Source organism: Psammomys obesus, unplaced genomic scaffold, assembly GCF_907164565.1.
Source record: "Psammomys obesus unplaced genomic scaffold, mPsaObe1.curated_primary_1811, whole genome shotgun sequence".
NCBI lineage: Eukaryota > Metazoa > Chordata > Mammalia > Rodentia > Muridae > Psammomys > Psammomys obesus.
Window position 1 is genome coordinate 14,704,584 of NW_026585504.1, and position 17,436 is coordinate 14,722,019.

Below are 17,436 nucleotides of genomic sequence, written 5' to 3' on the forward strand. Positions count from 1 at the left end.
TCTTTTTTTTAAAGACTTGCTCTGATCCAGGCCAAACCAAAGGCTCTGCAAGAGTGTCACTCTTCTGAGATCAGTTTTAGTACCATATAAATGTGGCTAGGGCCTGTCCTGCTTGCTGAGAAGACAAAAGTGAAAGACTGAAGAAGATAATTAGGCTTTACCTAAAACTATCACATCGCTGAGATATTTTTGTTATGAAAGCCAATAAATTATTTTATTTGCGTAAGTGAATCTCAACTGGTTTCTGATATCTGCAACAAAAAAGTACCATTAAGCACAGTGGACATCTATTGTTTCACTAAACTAGAAAAGCAATAGCCCTCCAATTTCTCTATTTTCTTTTTCTTGGCTCAGATCCTTGCTATATTCTTTTCTTGTGCTTGGAAGAAGGTGGCCATTAAAATGGCCAAGGGAAAGACACCTAACTGAAAGAGGCATATGCTAATGCCTGACTTCTTCACTGTTAAAATGATGGCCATGTGATCTGGGGAGGACCAATTAAAACAAAGCACTTCACTGGACTTTTTAAATTTGCTGCTAGAGAAACCAGGCTGGGCTGTTACTGATGTATTGTGGGGTCATCATCAAAGGTAAGGAGAAAAGTCTTGATAGTACTGAAATCTTTCACTTTAATTGTTCTGAGACATACCCAAGCTTTGGAAATAACTGCAAATTATTTTCTAACCAAGCTTTCTGAGATTTCCATTACATAAAAGATAAAATAGGCTTTGGGGGCTGGAGCACTGGTTTAACTTTTAAGGAGCACTGGCTGCTCTTGCAGAGGACCCAGGTTCCCTTCCAACCACCCACCTGGCAGCTCACAAATGCCTGTGACTCAAGTTCTTCCTCTTCTGGCTGCCGCAGGCAAACATGCAACACACAACATTAGCCAAAAAACTGTTTACTCTCAGGGGCATAGAACAGTTACCATGCTCTGTTACTGCAGTGGGTGGTGTTTTTAACATGTGTTGAGCTGTGTCAATGAAGGCCTGGAACAGTTCTCCTCGTCCAAGAAGGTAAAAGTCTTTAATGATCTGAGGAAAGAATTCCAGTGTACAATTCAGTAAATGAGAGCCTGGAGGCCCTTACTACTCCAAGGGAATTAGACATACACAGGCTGATATTATCAGTCTGAAGGACACAGGCATGGCATTTTAAAGATGCAGACAGAGCAGCCCCTCAAAGAGAAGAACTCTGTTTTGATGGTATTTAGATCACAACAGAAGAATGTAAGTTTGAATCTTTAGAGTACAGAAGATTTGTAGCATAAAATCTATTTTTTCCTCAGTTGAGTAAGAACAAATGAGTCTACTGTGGTGGCAGTCTAGGCAAGAGTGCTTTCCAGAATCATTTCAAGATTTAAAAGAGTAATAGTTAGTACCTTCAGCTGACCCAGTAAATCTGATTCTTCTACCATTAGTTTCCAGAGGTGCTATAATAGAGATTAAAAAAAACAAAAAAAACACAAAGTTCATTACTGTGACTCCAGGCTCAGCTAACTCTAGGAATGAACAGATAGTTTTAAACAGACAAATACAAAACAAAACCAATGCAAGATAAAAATGTCCTGAAAATAATGGTAATAGTTGCACACACAACTCTGTGAAATTAAAAACCACTGATTGAATATAATTTTTAAATCAGTGGTTCAACAATGGCTACAATGTTGAATATTTATGTGAATTTTGTCTCAATCTACTTTTAAAAAGTCGTGAATGTAGTCAAGCATGGTGGCTCATGCCTTAAATTCTAGCACTTGGGAAGCAGAGGTAGGAGGATCTCTGTGAGTTCAAGGCCAGCTTGATCTATTCTAGTGAGTTACAGAACTCACTAGAGTCTCTATATAGTGTCTAAAAAAGTATAACCTACCACATTAAAGTTAAGACAAGAAATATTTGGTTATCTAAACAGATGCAGAAAAAGCATTGGCTAAAATCTCCATAAGTTCATGACTTATAAAAAGGAAAGAACTGGGTTTACTGGTACAGTAATGTCATAGTAATGCAGGAACTCTCTGCATCTCCAGGAGTCAAGAAATCAGAGACATTCTCTACTGTTTGACACAATTTATACAGAGCTCAGCTATCTAATATTATCATTAAAAATGCCAGCCAAAGAGAACAATGTATGGGGATGAGGGGCAAAGGTTTAAACATTGGAAGGCATGTTGTAAAACACTTATTTTCAGATATCATCTTTAGAACATAAAAGAAAAAAACTTAAAGAATCAAAATGTTAGTAACCCAGAATTAAGGGGAATGTGTAAGATTAGCCAGCAATATATTAGCATTACTATTTCTCCATATATACAACAAACAACTAAAGATACTATTAAAACAAAATATATTTTTTAAAGACTTATTTATTATGTATGCATAGTGTTTTGCTGAAAATACACCTGCCTGCCAGAAGAGGGAACCGATGGTTGTGAGCCACCATGTGGTTGCTGGGAATTGAACTCAAGACCTCTAGAAGAGCAACCAGTGCTCTTAACCTCTGAGCCATCTCTCCAGCCCAAACCCAAAAACTCTTACATACGTAAAAATTTAAAACACCTTATTGTCAAAGTAGTGACATATATCCAGAAAAATACATGAATCATGAGCTCACACCTTGAGGTTCACCATGATAAGCACCCTCGGCTCAAGAACTAGCACCCAGGAGCCCTTTCATCCCTCCCACTTGTCTCAAGGGCCAGGACCACCATCTTGTCTCCTTGGCTTTCCTTCCAAGATATGCCTGTGGAAGGGTTAATTCTACTTCTACCCGAAAAACAGAAGTTCTTTTTTTTTTTTCAATTTATTTTTATCTTATGTACATTGGTGTTTGCATGTATGTCTATGTGAGGGTGTCGGATCACCTGGAACAGGAGTTACAGACAGTTGTGAGCTGCCATGTGGGTACTGGGAATTGAACCCAGGTCATCTGGAAGAACAGTCAGTGCTCTTAACTGCTGAGCCCTCTCTCCAGCCCAGAAGTTCTTTTACTTAATAGTTTCTATGTGTAAGGGTGTTTGCCCAAATAATTATCTGTATCAACATGTCTAGTGCCTTTGGAAGTCAGAAGAGGGCACTGGATCTCCTGGAACTGGAGTTACAGATGGTTGTAAGCTACTAACTCATTTTTTCTGGAACAACAGAAGATATAAGACAGACCTCAGCCACAGTGCTGCGAATCCGATCCACCACCTGCTCAAAATCCACCAGGCTGAAGAGTGGCTGCTGCTTGAGTCGATGCAGCTCGGCAGCAAAAGTGTCCTCCTGGTTCTTCAAGATGGACCCTGTGGTGTACGAAGGCACTATCATCAGACAGCAGTCAGAGCAGACAGGACAGAGGGGCCACAGCTGCCCAGGTAAGCCTGTCAGAGCTTTTGGCTGAGGCAGTTCATCACTATTACCTGCCACTCCAACCACAGCATGCTTTGCGACAGCACTGAGGATGTGGCCAACAGAACAAGGAGATTCTTACCTTTCCTTGTCAGGTTCACATTCTGATTCTCAAACATCTGGACAGATTCTCCAACAAAGAGGATTTTTTCAGCAACTCTCACTGGAATGTAGGATGGTAAAATCTCAACCCGTAGGGAAAACTGCTTCAGAGATGGGGCCAGCATGTTCTCTTCCTCAATTAGGCGCTGGTTAAGGAAATAACCCATCATGTGAAGTAGGATGACAGGTCTTAACTCTCCCAATCCATGATCTATGTTGTAAACTGAAGTTATACAATTCTTAAGTCCCCAGCTCTGTAATATATTTCATTTTCACAGAGAATACTGACATGGTGGAAAGCACTGACTTATTTTTTAATTTTCCGTTGTGTAAAGGTTCACAATGTATGTTCATATGGAGGTCAAAGGACAAAGTGCAGGTGCTGGACCTCAACTTCTACCTTGAGACCAAGGTCTCCTTGTTATTCTGTTGTGTATGCCAAGCTAAATGGCCTTCAGGACTCCAGGAATTCTGTTTCTGCCTCCCACCTCTGCAGGAGCACTAAGATTACTGAGATTCACACTATAGCATTTGGCTTTTACACGGGTTCTAGGACTTTGAACCCAGGTCCTCACATTCTCACAAGCATTTTGACAAGTGGAGCCAGTCCCTCAGCCTAGCTCTCCGTTTTTAAATATAAGGCTTTACTACTGTGTAAAGTGTGCAGACCCTCAGCTTCCTGGTTTACACAATTTCAAGAGTTAACTGGTATTTTTCAGGTCTCATATATGCATGTTTGCTCTGTCAAGACCTAGCCCTGACTCTTTTCCCTTGTTCTACATTTTTCAGAGATACCATCTTACATGGCTTCACTGGGCATCATAACAATTTTTTTAACAGGCCTGCAAATATATATACTGTGGACCTACTAGACACTGTACAGACACCCTCTTGCAGCTTCCCATGGGCTGCAAATGAAAAACTTGTAAACCAGATGTTGACTACTCCATGCTTAGCTTCAGAGCAAGCCACACTACTCTGCCAGACTCAGCACACTGAACATTTTCCACAGGCTCCTTAGACTCAACACATCCCATATTAGACCTTGAGCTGGGAATATAGCTCAGATGTGTAGAACACTTGTCTGGCCTCAGGTTTGATGCCTACTACAGCAAACAACAGCAACACACATTCCTTATCATTCGTCACTCACCTAGTGCCTAACTGCTAAAGGCAAAACTTCCCTCTTTACTTACAACCAATCCCTAAACTGCTATTGATTACATTTTTTAAAAATCTCTCAGGCTTCTTTATTTGTCTCCAAATTCAAAGTTACCATGCTTGGAATCACTGCTTTTTTTTTTTTCCACCCAAGAATCCCTAAGATTTTATTAACTGATCTATATGCCACTACTCTTATTTATTTATTTAGCCGCTACTCTTGATTTCTGGTTTTTCTTTGGAGACAGGGTCTCACTCTAGCTCAGGCTGGCTTAGAACTCCCTATGTAGACCAAGAAAACTTAGGATAATTCAAACTTGGAATAATTCTTTTGCCTCTCATTCCCGAGTGATGGGACTACTGGTATTCACTGCCATATCCATCTTTTTGCTGTTATTTGGGGGTAGGGAGAGTCAGGGTCTCATTTTGTCACTCAGCCTGGCCTTGAACTACTGGTGGGCTCCCTGCTTCAGCCTGTCCTATAACGTTCTGAGATCACGGATATGCACCACCATGCTCAGCTTCTGATCTTGGTTTTGAAGAAATGGTTTTAAAAACACCTAAGTCCCCTATTACTCCTTGCCTGGAATTATCCAACGACACTTAGCCCTTTTCAGGTTCAAGTCTAAACTCTTCCTTTTTGTTCACAAAGTCCTTCAGAATTCTGTCCCTGCTTCAGTCAGTATCTTTACCTGCTGCCATCTCCCTTACTCCTCTACCATGCACACCATATGCTTTAGCTTCACCTGACCAAGTTCAAACGGTTCCTCCAGAGCCTTGTCCTTCATAGCCTCTACCATTATACACAATCCCTGGATGTGCTGTGACCTGTCCTACCAAATTTTCAATTTAAAAATCCCTGTTTAGTTATAAAACCCCACTTTAAGAACTTTCAAAAATAGCTGTACTCTTTTGCAGAGCACCTGGTACACTGTAATGTAACTGCTCTATTTTCCATCAAATTATACGCTTCTTAAGGAAAAGAACTACACTGTCTGTGTAGCTGGGTGCCTATAAGAGTGCCCTGAATCTAACCAATAGTCATAAATACAAGGTAAATGAGCCAATGGGTGAACAAATAAATGTGGATAATACAAGACTTTGAGGAGTCTATTGATAACTAAATTACATGAAAAGCCACAGATAGAAAACTTTTATCTTATGCAGAGATAAAACTTATCACTAACTAGTCAAGAGAAAGCCCAGTGATTCTAACTAATCCACTCATGGAAGGCAGCCAGGCTTGTGATAAGGGCAGGCAGGTAAATCAGTTACAGGTGTTCCTGATAGGTGGGCTTCCGGCTGTGCCCTCACCAGGTCCTGCAGTTCTCTCAGCTGTTTCCCTGTCAGGCCTCCAATTCCTAAATCTTCCTCATCCTCTTCTGTCTGTGTGCTGATATTGCCAGAAGATGGACCCTGTTTGATGAAGAACTCTTCGTGCTGGTCCAAGAGGAGTCCATGCAGCATCCAGGCTGAGAGCTGTTTATACATGACTCCATGGCACACAGCCAGGATTCTGCAGAGAGAAGGAGGCAAGAGCCTTATGAGTCTACTTAGAATACTGAGACTCACCATGGCCAGACATCATGCTTGATACTGACAGGACAGACAGAAGCTTGAGAGTTTAGTGAATCATGGGGGAAACAAGGTAAAATTAACTGTGCTAATTTAATTGATTACAGACTGATTAATTTTTTTTACATATGTAAATACATATGTAAGTCCAACCTGCTTACTTGTTTAAGTTAATGTTCTTTTAGGACAAATATTTTTGTTCTTTGTGTAAGTTTCAAAACTTATGTGTCTTATGTAAGTGGATGCAATGGAGTCAATTTTTACTTAATGTAGCCTTGAACTTATTTTCTTCTTCTTGGAACTGCACAGGGAAAAAGATTCAATATGTGAATACCAGAGTGACAGAATAACATATTACTTAATAAAATGCAGAAACTAAAATAAAATGTAGAAAGGTAGTTGGGGAATGGCTACTGAGATGGTTTTGAAGGGTGACCAGAGGGCATACTCATTATAAAGAGGTAAAAGGTATCTCCGTAATAGAGACCTGATAGATAATAACACCTAAAACAAATTATCAAACTGTACAGCAGCATCCTAGGATAAACTAACCTTCTGCTACAATGTCACCTGTGTAGTCTTCTTGCTAAAAATGTCTACGTTGAATATAGTCAGGAAGAAGATATCAGAAAAATTTGAATTGTGGGCATTCAATAGCAACTGCAAAGAGTTTCTATATGTTGTCATCAAAAAACAACAACAAAAGAAGGGTGTCTATTGTTCTAAAGATTTTTAGAAATTATCTTTCTTTTATGTATATGTGTGCTTTTGTATGCCCGTGCCTGTGGAGGAGAGAGCAATCTAATCCTACTAGAGCAGCAGTTATAGACAGTTGTGAGCTGCCATGTGCATGCTGAGAACTGAACCCAGGTTCTGTGAAATGCAGCAATTGCTCCTAACCACTGAACCATCTCTTCTACTCCAGGGCACTGTTTTAAACTGAAGGAGACTTTAAAAAGTTCAGATGTGAGCCAAGCATGGTGGCACACACCTGTAATCCCAACACTCAGAGAGGCAGAGGCAAGAGGATCTATGAGTTCGAGGCCAGCCTGACCTGTCTCCAAAAACAAAGAAAAAACAGCAACAAAAACCACAAAACACTTGGGTATGGCTCATGCCTGCAATTCCAGCAACTGAAAGCTGAGGAGGGCCTAGGCTACTGAATGAGACTCTGAATTAAAAAAGTAAACACACACACATACCATAAAAATGAGAAGGGGTGGGCATAAAGAGATAGACTTGAAAGACATAACAACTAAATGAAAATATACTAGATTCTGGATTGTGAAAAACAGAACAGCTATACTGGACTGTTGGGTAACAAGTGTAGAAATCTCAAAATATCCTAAGTATCATATTTGGTATTGATGTTATATTAAAAAAAGAGAATGTCTCTCTTCTAACAAATATAAGCTAACACCTTAGGAGTTTTAGGATATCTGCAACTACTTCTAATGACCCAACAACAAAACTGAAGGATGTGTATGTAATTAGGCAAAATGTTAACACTTGGTAAAACTAAAGGATGATAAGTGCTTTATATTCAACTTCTTTGTAGAATTGATTTTTTCAAAATGAGTTGGAGAAAAAAAAAAAACCCAGAGCTTTAGTCTATTATTTAAAATATACAAACTCAAAGGAAATCCCTTATTTCAAAAATAAAGATAGATAGATAGATAAGTAAGTAAGTAAGTAAGTAAGTAAGTAAGTAAGTAAGTAAGTAAGTAAGTAAATAGGTGGATGGGTGGATAGATAGTGCCTCTGGCCAGGAAGCAGGTAGGCTAACCAGTCTTCACCTCTCCCTTTGCTCTTCCAAATCTAATACCCCAGTCTCATCCCCAGCTCTATAGACCACTTACTGCAGCCTCATTTTCCTGCCTGTCCCCATCTCCAGTAGTTCACACAGACCTTCTCCTCCTGACCTCCCAACCCATTAACTTTATCTCAACCCAACTCCCTAGGAATCCAAGGCTACTGACCAGGGAAGCAAGCAGGCTAACTGAGGGTTCTCCGTCTCCCTCCATTTCTCTATATCAATGCCCCAGTCTCCGGCTCTGTAGCAGACCTGCTATTGTGGACTCTCCTCATTCTGTCTCCGTTCCCAGGGCACTAGGCAGATCCTGATGGACCCCTCAGTCCCTTCTCCAGCCAATTCCCATTCTTAAGTGTCAACTCTCAATACCCAGAAACACATTTTACCTGGCACCCCCAGTGGACACAACTATTAGGACCCCAGAAGCATTTCATATCAGGCAACACATAGCCATCACATTTAAGAACCAGAGAGGAAGCAGAAACTAATAAAGAAAACACCCACCCAAATATCAGCACCTAGAATTATAATCTTCCCAAACCCAGATGCCCGATGCCAGCATGAAAACACAGGAATTGCTAGGACACAATGTATCTCCACTAGAACCTAACTACCCCACCACAGCAGGCCCTGAATATTACAACATAGATGAAGCACAAGAAAAAGACTTTAAAATAGCCTTTATGATTATCATAGAGGTCATTAAAGAGGAAATGAATAAATCCCTTAAAGAAAGCTATGAAAAACAAACAGTGGAAGGAAATGACTAAAACTGTGCAAGACATAACAGTGGAAACAGCCTCAATAAAGAAAACCCAAACTCTCTTCTGGTCTCTCTGGTCTTGGCAGCCAAAGCAAGATGACAAAAGGAATGTCATCCTTTGGAAAGCATTGTAATAAGATGCATATGTTGTGTTGCCACTGTGGCTCTAAGGCTTACCACCTTCAGAAGCCGACTGTGGCAAATGTGGCCATTCTGCCAAGCAGAAATGGAAATCTAAAAGAAATGGATAATTTTCTCAATATATAACATTTACCAAAGTTAAGTCCAGATCAGATAAGCAATTTAAATAGACCTATAACCCTTAGTGAAAAAGAAAAGTTATTAAAGTCTCCCAACCAAAAAGCCCAGGGACAGATGCTTTTAGCGCAGAATTCTATCAGACTTTCAATACAAAATAGAAACAGAAGTAATACTGTCCACTTTGTTTTACAAGGCCAGTTACCCGATACTGAAACCACACAGAGACCCAACAAAAAAAGAGAATTACAGACCAATTTCCCTTATGAACCTAGATGCAAAAATTCTGAATAAAAGACTTGCAAACCTAATCCAAGAACATTAAAAATGTCATCCACCTGAGGTGACCTGAAAATACAACCTGACTCCCACCTCTACTCCCAGTGCTTCTGGAAGCCATGACTTACTTTTCTAATGCGCTTCGGACTGGAGGCAGCCCCCCACAGCTGTGTTTGTGAACTGTTTCCAGGATCTGACAGCCATGAATCTGTGGAAAATACAGCCTTGTCAATCTAGGTTACAAAAACTCACATTCTACACCAATCAAGAAAACACAGTCCAGTCGAAAAGACTAAGACAGTTTCTCACAAGCAAATTGACATGGTCAATTTGCAAAGATAGACTCCCCTCCCCTGAGCATCATCAGTGTTACCTGTTGTCATAGTGGTTTCTAATGCTGTAACATACCATGATTAAAAGCAACTTGTTGGGGAAAGGGTTTATTTCAGCTTATAGTTTGGAGGTCATCATGAAGGCGGGAACTGAAGCAAGGCCATGGAGGCACGTGGCTTACTGTGTTCCCCTACCCCCAACCCACACCATGGCTGGCTCAGTCTGCCTTATCATCCAGGACCACCTGCCTAGCGGTGGCAGTGCTTGCATTGAGCTGGGCCCTCCTACAATCACTGATCAAGAAAATGCACTATAGATTTCCCTACAGATAATGTAATGGAGGGGTTTCCTCAGTTGAGGTCCCTTTTCCCAAATAACTCTAGTTTTTATCAAGTTGGTTAAAAAAAATTAAAAATAAATAACCAGGACACCTGTGAAGGTGACAGAAATGCAAATTTTGGGCATAAAGCCCAGGTATCTATGGTTTAACAAGCACTCCAGGTCTAGAGAGATGGCTCAGAGGTTAAGAGCACTGGTTGTTCTACTAAAGGTCCTAAGTTCAATTCCCAGCAACTACATGGTGGCTCATGGCCATCTACACTGAGATCTGATCTGGAGCCCTCTTCTTACCCGAAGGCACAAGCACTCCAGGTGCTTATTAACATACTCTAATATGTGCATTGGTTTAGAGCCAATTCATTGAATAAACCAGAGTCATTCGGAATTGGTGTTTCAAAACCAAAGAAATGTCTTTCTTCCATGATAAGGCCCAAGTCAGACTACTTATTAGATATGAACCCTGCCCCTAAATGGAGGTCTCTGTGCCCTCCCGGTATAATTTGTATGCCCTAAATGTGTATGTTAAAGTGTATTATTTTAAGCGCTTTTGGTAAATTCACAGTATTATACAGCATTATACTCTAATACAGTTTTACAATATCCCATGACTCTAAAAGCAATCCGTCCCCATTCTCCTCCTCCTTCCCTGCTCTCAACCACCTCAGTAACTGTGGAACACTAGCACACTAGTTCCTCTATCACCACCTGGCCAGGCAGGAAGGTTTACTCATCTCAGTCCCTGTATTTGTTCCCCATTCTTCCTGTAACCAACAGAAGCTGAAAGTCAACTGAGATAGACAAGCTATGCATGGAATTCTGTGCCCTCACTACTAACTCCATTCATGTAGAAGGTTCCCTCCCATTTTGAGAGTTTAATATAGTGGTTAAGAGCATAGTCTTTGAGTTACACAGATTCTGTCATTTACCTTGCTCTCTGTGACCCTGAATACATGCAGTTACATATGGAAAACACTTAAAACAGCGCAGGGTATAGAGCAATAGATGCTGCAGTTTAATGAGGGTGGTCAGCACTGATGCACTGGCTTTGCCAGCAGAGTCAATGCGGCAGAGCTTTAAATTTCTATACTCTCTGAAAAAGGAAAGCAGCTACAGGCTAAGTCATCTGGCTAACTACTTAACAAAGCACCTCCAGGTTTTCTACTGAGCTGAGCATGCTTAATTCATTTGTCTGCTTAATCCAAAAATGGGTAAACAGAAGAAAAGAACTCCTATAGTATAAAATCTCTAAGCATTTTTTCCTCATATATATTAACTCCGCTCAGAAGACATTCTTCTGACATAGGGAACTCTTAAATGTTCAGTGTGTGATGAAACTTGTGACAAGTGTTGTCTTGCATGAATGAATACAACAAGCTGGGTTTTGCCCAGTGATTCTTAGCTCTCAGGAAACCACTGTCTTTCTTTCTAAGAAGTACGTCTCCTGTGCATATCCAGTGGTTCCAAACCCCCATGGTTCCAAACCCCCAGTACAGCCTGCTCTCACCTCAGCAACATTCTTAGGGAGATCCACATACTCTACCTTCTCAATCACAAGGTATTTAAAGAAAACATAATTAATGTCCTACTTTTGCATGTCTGACATTTTGTATGATAAAGGGATAATGCTGAATTAATAAATAAAAACTATTAAAAGCAGTATCTTCCAAAGAAGACTATAAAACAGCTCTGCTTATTAGATTTTCTTTAATGCTTACTAGAGCAAAGTACTCACCTTTTGGCTTTTAATTTGCTCTACTACAACCATCACAGAGGGAAAAAGGAGCTGGAACTGCAAAGTAGAAAAAATTAAGAGTATAAATCAAGTACATGATTTAAAAAAAAAACAATGCAAGAATAAAAACGAACACCTTTGATCCCAACACCTGGGAGGCAGAGGCAGGCAGATCTCTTGAGTTCGAGTCCAGCCTGGTCCACAGAGTTGAGGTCCAGGACAGCCAGGACTACGCAGATAAACCCTGTCACAAAAAAACCAAACCAAACCAAACCAAAACACAAGTTTATCTTGTTTCCAAGATAAAACTGCAGTACCACAGAATAGTCAAGATCTAGTATCCTAAGGCAATCCTATACCAGAGTCGGCTGCAGATAGGCAAATGGAAGATAGATGCAATTTGTACTTTTGAGTCTGATGTCACTGTCAATATCCATGTCAATGGGAGAATAATCACATCACATTAAGAACTAATTAAATGTGGAACTCTTGTTGTTTTTCTAGCTGGCCCGGAACTCACTGAAGAAAACTTGTAGACTAGGGTAGCCACTTCCTTCTGAGCACTGGGATGACAGGCAGACGCCACATACACTACTCTTAAAGCAGTTCTCATCTTGTAAAGCACAGCTAATAAAATGCACAAAAATGTGTTTATTGGGCTCTGACCTTAGGTAAAAACATTTTTAATATAGTGCCACAAATTGCAATCATTCTAAAAACAGCAACAGAGTCCAAAGCATTTTAGCATTCCAAGGCATACCTGATCTAAGGAGTAATTGACATGTGATATGGAGAGATGTGGGTCAGCCAGGAACTGCAATAAAGGTACAGTTATCAGAATTCTATACAAAATAATTTGAATACACTTGTTCTATATAAACTAGGAAACAATGTGACATTGATCTCAGTGTTTAAGTTCTGCAGAACTAATAGATTATAGATTTACTTTTCTCATGATACACCAAAACCAGGGCTTTTACAAAGCCACTCTGGAACCACTTTGAATACTGTACCCTCTGACCATACAGGAAATAGTTCACTCTTAACTGCCTGACCTTTTCAAAGGCCACTTCCAAGTCAAGAACATGCTCTAATCTGCTATCACCACTTTCTCACCTCTAGTTCCAGGTCAAGCAGTGCTTGGCGATAAGGCTGTAAAACTGAATCCAGCCCTGTGCAGAAGGCCCTCAGGTAGATCCCATGTAGCCCACCTTGGCCCTGCTGGGATGGATGGTGATCCTGCAAACAAACAAAGAAGTCCACTTCTCAGCTCAGAACTTGAAACCCAAGAAGTCATCCATATCAAAGCAGTGTTTTAGCAAGTGGAAGAGGAAAACCAACTGAAGATAAAGTGCATGTGAGGGCACAATAAAGAGACGATGACATGACCACTCCATGGTATGGAGAAGGGAAAGTTTTTATTGTAGGATTTGCTTCCTAGCATCTGTTGTGTGACAAGATTTTTTTCCTGAGGAAATATAACACAGACAGACAGACACATGCTCACAGGTGCCCTCTGTAAAAGATGGGGAGCCCATGACAGACCAAACTACAGATACCACTGAAGTCGACTTGGTGAATCAATCAGTTGTGTTTGGGTTATTTACAGGAATATGAGTGAGAGGTTACTTAAAAAAGCGGAAATGTGAAAGATAACTGTGTCACCAAACCCCAGCCTAACATGGATGACAGCTCACAAAGCTGAGAACCTGCACAGTCTACAGCAGCTCAACAGGCTGGAGTCCTGTCGAGGCACCTCAGTTGGTCTGGGCCTCTTTTAAGCAGCTCAGCTGGTTTTTTCTTTTTTCAAGCTGCTGTAGAGATAGGAGCCTAGTGAATCTGGTTTTAGGGACTTCCTGTCTTCAGGTGCATCCCCACATGGCAGCTCATAACCAGTGGAAATTCCAGTTCCTGGGGGGCCCAATAGCTTCTGGCCTGGCCAGGCAGGAGGCATACACATGGTGCACAAATATGCAGCAAGCAGAATTCATATACATAAAATAAAACGTAAATCTTTTTAAAAAATCCAAAGTAAAATGTGAGTCTGACAGCTAACCTGGGGGTTGTGAGATGCTCATTGAGGGGTTATATAAAACATGGCTTGTCTTTCAGGAATCCTTCAAGTTGTCTGGTTGGTTCCTGCTGCTTTCCAGACTGCTGGACTTGTATAAGAGTCTGCTCTGTAGCTGGGTTTGTCTTTATTATTTATTCTTAAGAGGGAGAAGCCTAATGAATCTGGTCAGTTTCATAAACTTCTCATATAGTTTTATATGAGGAAGTAATGATCAAGAGTTAGCTAGAGGCTATAGTGTATGACTAGCCCCTGTGGCTAGGCAGAACTCTGGGCAACCAGGCTCTGAGAGAGGTAGGCAAGAGTACAGAATTCAGCATCAGATGTGTTACAAAAGCTTAGGTTCAGGGGTTAGAGAGCCCAGGGTAGCCAGCCAGAAGATGCTACACAGAATACCAGATGGGCCTGAACCAGACTGGTTTACAACCAGCCAATTTTGTTCTGCTCTTATGGCACTGCAGAAAACTGGAATGAGTCTTCATTTATCACAAAATGTTGTTGCTGTTGTTTACTTTTTATTTTTTTTAAGGTACTATTAGGACTTCCTTTGGAACCTGAAAAGTAGGAATTCTCATATGATGTAAGACAAAATCTACGTAAGACACATGAATAGAGAACAGGATTTTTGTTGTTGTTACCCAAGAATATCAATCAGAGCTCTTGACTTCCCTTGAGCATTTCCGGTGATTCATAAATTCAGGAGTATTCAGGAATTCCTAACTTATTTACCAGTGAATTCATCAAGAGTCTGACAGCACTCTGCCCTGTAGAAGCACATATCCAGAGAACAGAATCCCACCTGTTGCTGCACATGGCCTGTATACTGTTCAATGAACTCAGTGAATCGAATGTAGTCTGTGCCAAGCCGACAGAGTCGATTCAGAACACTAGTCTCACTGGGGTGCAGAAATGGGAAGTCCTGGGAAACCTGCAAGAAGAGGGACAGTCATAAAGAAAACTGATACCTGTTAGCCACAACCCAAGGTTCTTTGTGGCTTAAAATGATTTACATTCTTTTCCATTTCCTTTCCTCCAGTTGCCCATGGTTTTACTTGACTTTAACTTTCCTTGTTAACAGGTTGGTAATTCTGGTGACAAGTTATTGTTACACCACTACAAAGTAGTGTTCCTTATTCAGATATAATTGTTTGTTTGTTTTTGTTGTTGTTTGTTTTTGTTTTTGAGATAGGGTTTCTCTGTGTAGCCTTGGCTATCCTGGACTCACTTTGTAGACCAGGCTGGCCTTGAACTCACAGCAATCCACCTGCCTCTGCCCCCTCGAGTGCTGGGATAATTGCTTACTCTTAAAATAGGTAAGTTAGAGTAAAAAATACATACAACAAGGGCTGGAAAGATGGCTCAATGTATAAAGGTGCTTGCCACCAAGCCTGACAACCTGAGTTTGAGATTGTGGACTCACATAGTAAGAGATTTCTTCAGGTTGTCCTCTGACCCACACACACACACACACACACACACAGAGAGAGAGAGAGAGAGAGAGAGAGGGAGAGAGAGGGAGAGGGAGACAGGAGAGAGAGAGATAACAGACAGAACAGAGAGACAGGGACAGAGACTCCCTTGTCTTCTATCTTCAAATTATGCCTTGCTTGAAAACTTAGGCAAGTTACAGACCTCTCGATGTCATATTTTTCCTATGTAAAAAGTGGCGATAATTGTGATAATTATACAATATAAAAAGGGCATGTGTTAATCACACAGTAAGTGCTCAATACATATATGTGCCTTTTGTTACCAACAAGACATTTTTACACAGTTATCAAGTCTGAACACTTCTTGTTGACAGAGTTTTAGAAAAGTTTAGGTTTAAGCGTAGTGAAATGGCTCAGAGGGTCAGGCATGTGCCACAAAAACCTGAAGACCCGAGTTTAATCCCTGCAACCTAAATAAAGGTGAAAAAAAAGAAATGACTTCACAAAGTTGATCTCCACATACTCTGTGATATGTATGCCCACACTCATATACCATACACACATACTCTGCTTTAAAAAAATTCTAGTTTAGCCTTAATTACCCTGAAATAGTAAACTTCACCTTGAAGTTACTGATCTCATTTTATATAACACACTTAGAGAGGCAGTCTTGCAGATGTCATTCTTTTCTCCCCTGCCTTTCTCTGTCCTCCATTCCTTTCTTTTCTTTTTTCTTTCTTTTTTGAGAGAGGGTCCCGCAATGCAGCCTTGGCTGACCTTGAATCACGCCAGTCATCCTGCCTCAGCTCCCCAAATGCTGGAACTGCAGGCACAAATCATTATGCCTGGCTCCGGGTCAGTCTATTAAACTCAACATTTCCAATTTACTTTCAGCAAAAGACTATCATGCTACATCTGGGAGCCTCACAGGGGCAGTTTTGTTCCAGGGGCATCTGGCAATGTCTAAAACTACTTTTGGCTGTCACAACTGAAGGGATGATACTGTTATCTAGAAGACACTGGAAATGCTATTTGACATTACACCATGCACAGACAACACACTTCCCTCCCCAACAAAGAATCACCCTATTTAAACTGCCTACAGTTCAAAAGATGAAAAAGCCTTCGTTACGGAGATGGAGAGAAAGGCTACACAGAGAAACCCTGTCTCAAAAAACAAAACAACAAAAAACAAATGATGAACTAAATGTGCAAAGTCTGAGAAAAGAAATAAATTGCTGTTATAAAGAATAAAGGCATAAGAAAAGAATACTGAAATACACAAAGCTCTTCCAAAGAAATGACTTTAAAGCTGAGGCTTAGGAATGAAAAGGATGAAAATGTCTGTTTCAAACCTTTATAACAAAGGAAAAGGGAAGCTGAACTACTTGTGGCTCTCGCTGCAGCTTTTACAGCTGCCTTTGCCATGCCCCACGTGTCATTTGCTTTTATTTCAAATGTCAGTCAAGCACCCACAGTACCGCCCATTTCCCTCCCTCCCTCCACAACTGGCAATGTGTCAGTCTTCAAAGATATAATGCAAAAATTTTAAAAGCTCACACTTCTAAATCCCAAATTCACATTTATAAGGAACAAGAGAAATATGTTCAATTTAAATGTTTTATGGATGAAGAAAGAACTTTCCTGATCCTCCAAGGCCTATAACTGCCAGTCTTCCTATGAACAGACACCACATTGTGAACAGATCTTAATTCCTAGGACTGCCATGAATAGTCAGCATACCATTCTCCAAGCTTCAGTTTGTGCAAGACTTCAGTTACTAAGTTATTGAGAGCACCAGACATTAGTACTGAAAGCAGACTATGGTAACACTGTAAACAGGTTATGGTAACAGTTTTGAAAGTGGAATCAGACAGACTTCAGTTCAAGACTAAGATATGCTAATAAAGTTATGTGACCCTGGGAGTTAACCTTCTGAACCTAGGTTGCTGCAATGATTCAATGATACAATACATATTGCACTATATTACGGTCTTCCTGTCCTAGTTAGATTTATGTGACAAAAACACCATGACCAAAAACAACTCGGGGAGGAAAGGGTTAATTTCAGCTTCCAGTCCTCCAGGAAGGGACGCCAGAGCAGAAACTGCCGCGGAGACCACGGAGAAGGCTGGCTGTTGGCTTGCTCCACCTGTGCGGAACAGCCTGCTTTCTTAGAGCTCCCAAGACCACT

The 17,436-nt window shown here is 40.7% G+C and overlaps 1 protein-coding gene across 2 annotated transcripts in view; it reads right to left on the reverse strand.

Moving 5' to 3' along the window:
- The window catches only part of Tubgcp4 (tubulin gamma complex associated protein 4), a 29,002-nt gene that overhangs the window by 10,654 nt on the left and 912 nt on the right, over positions 1–17,436 (reverse strand). For both annotated transcript variants that reach the window (XR_008722469.1, XM_055627552.1), the window contains exons 2-11: positions 14,612–14,740; positions 12,858–12,980; positions 12,502–12,555; positions 11,742–11,798; positions 9,466–9,545; positions 5,964–6,165; positions 3,469–3,634; positions 3,156–3,280; positions 1,382–1,432; positions 929–1,034 (exon numbers count right to left, since the gene is read on the reverse strand). Coding sequence is in view for 1 of the 2 variants with exons in the window: in XM_055627552.1 (XP_055483527.1) it covers positions 929–1,034; positions 1,382–1,432; positions 3,156–3,280; positions 3,469–3,634; positions 5,964–6,165; positions 9,466–9,545; positions 11,742–11,798; positions 12,502–12,555; positions 12,858–12,980; positions 14,612–14,740 (1,093 nt within the window). In the remaining variant the exon portion in view is untranslated. The remainder of the gene's footprint in view (positions 1–928; positions 1,035–1,381; positions 1,433–3,155; positions 3,281–3,468; positions 3,635–5,963; positions 6,166–9,465; positions 9,546–11,741; positions 11,799–12,501; positions 12,556–12,857; positions 12,981–14,611; positions 14,741–17,436) is intronic.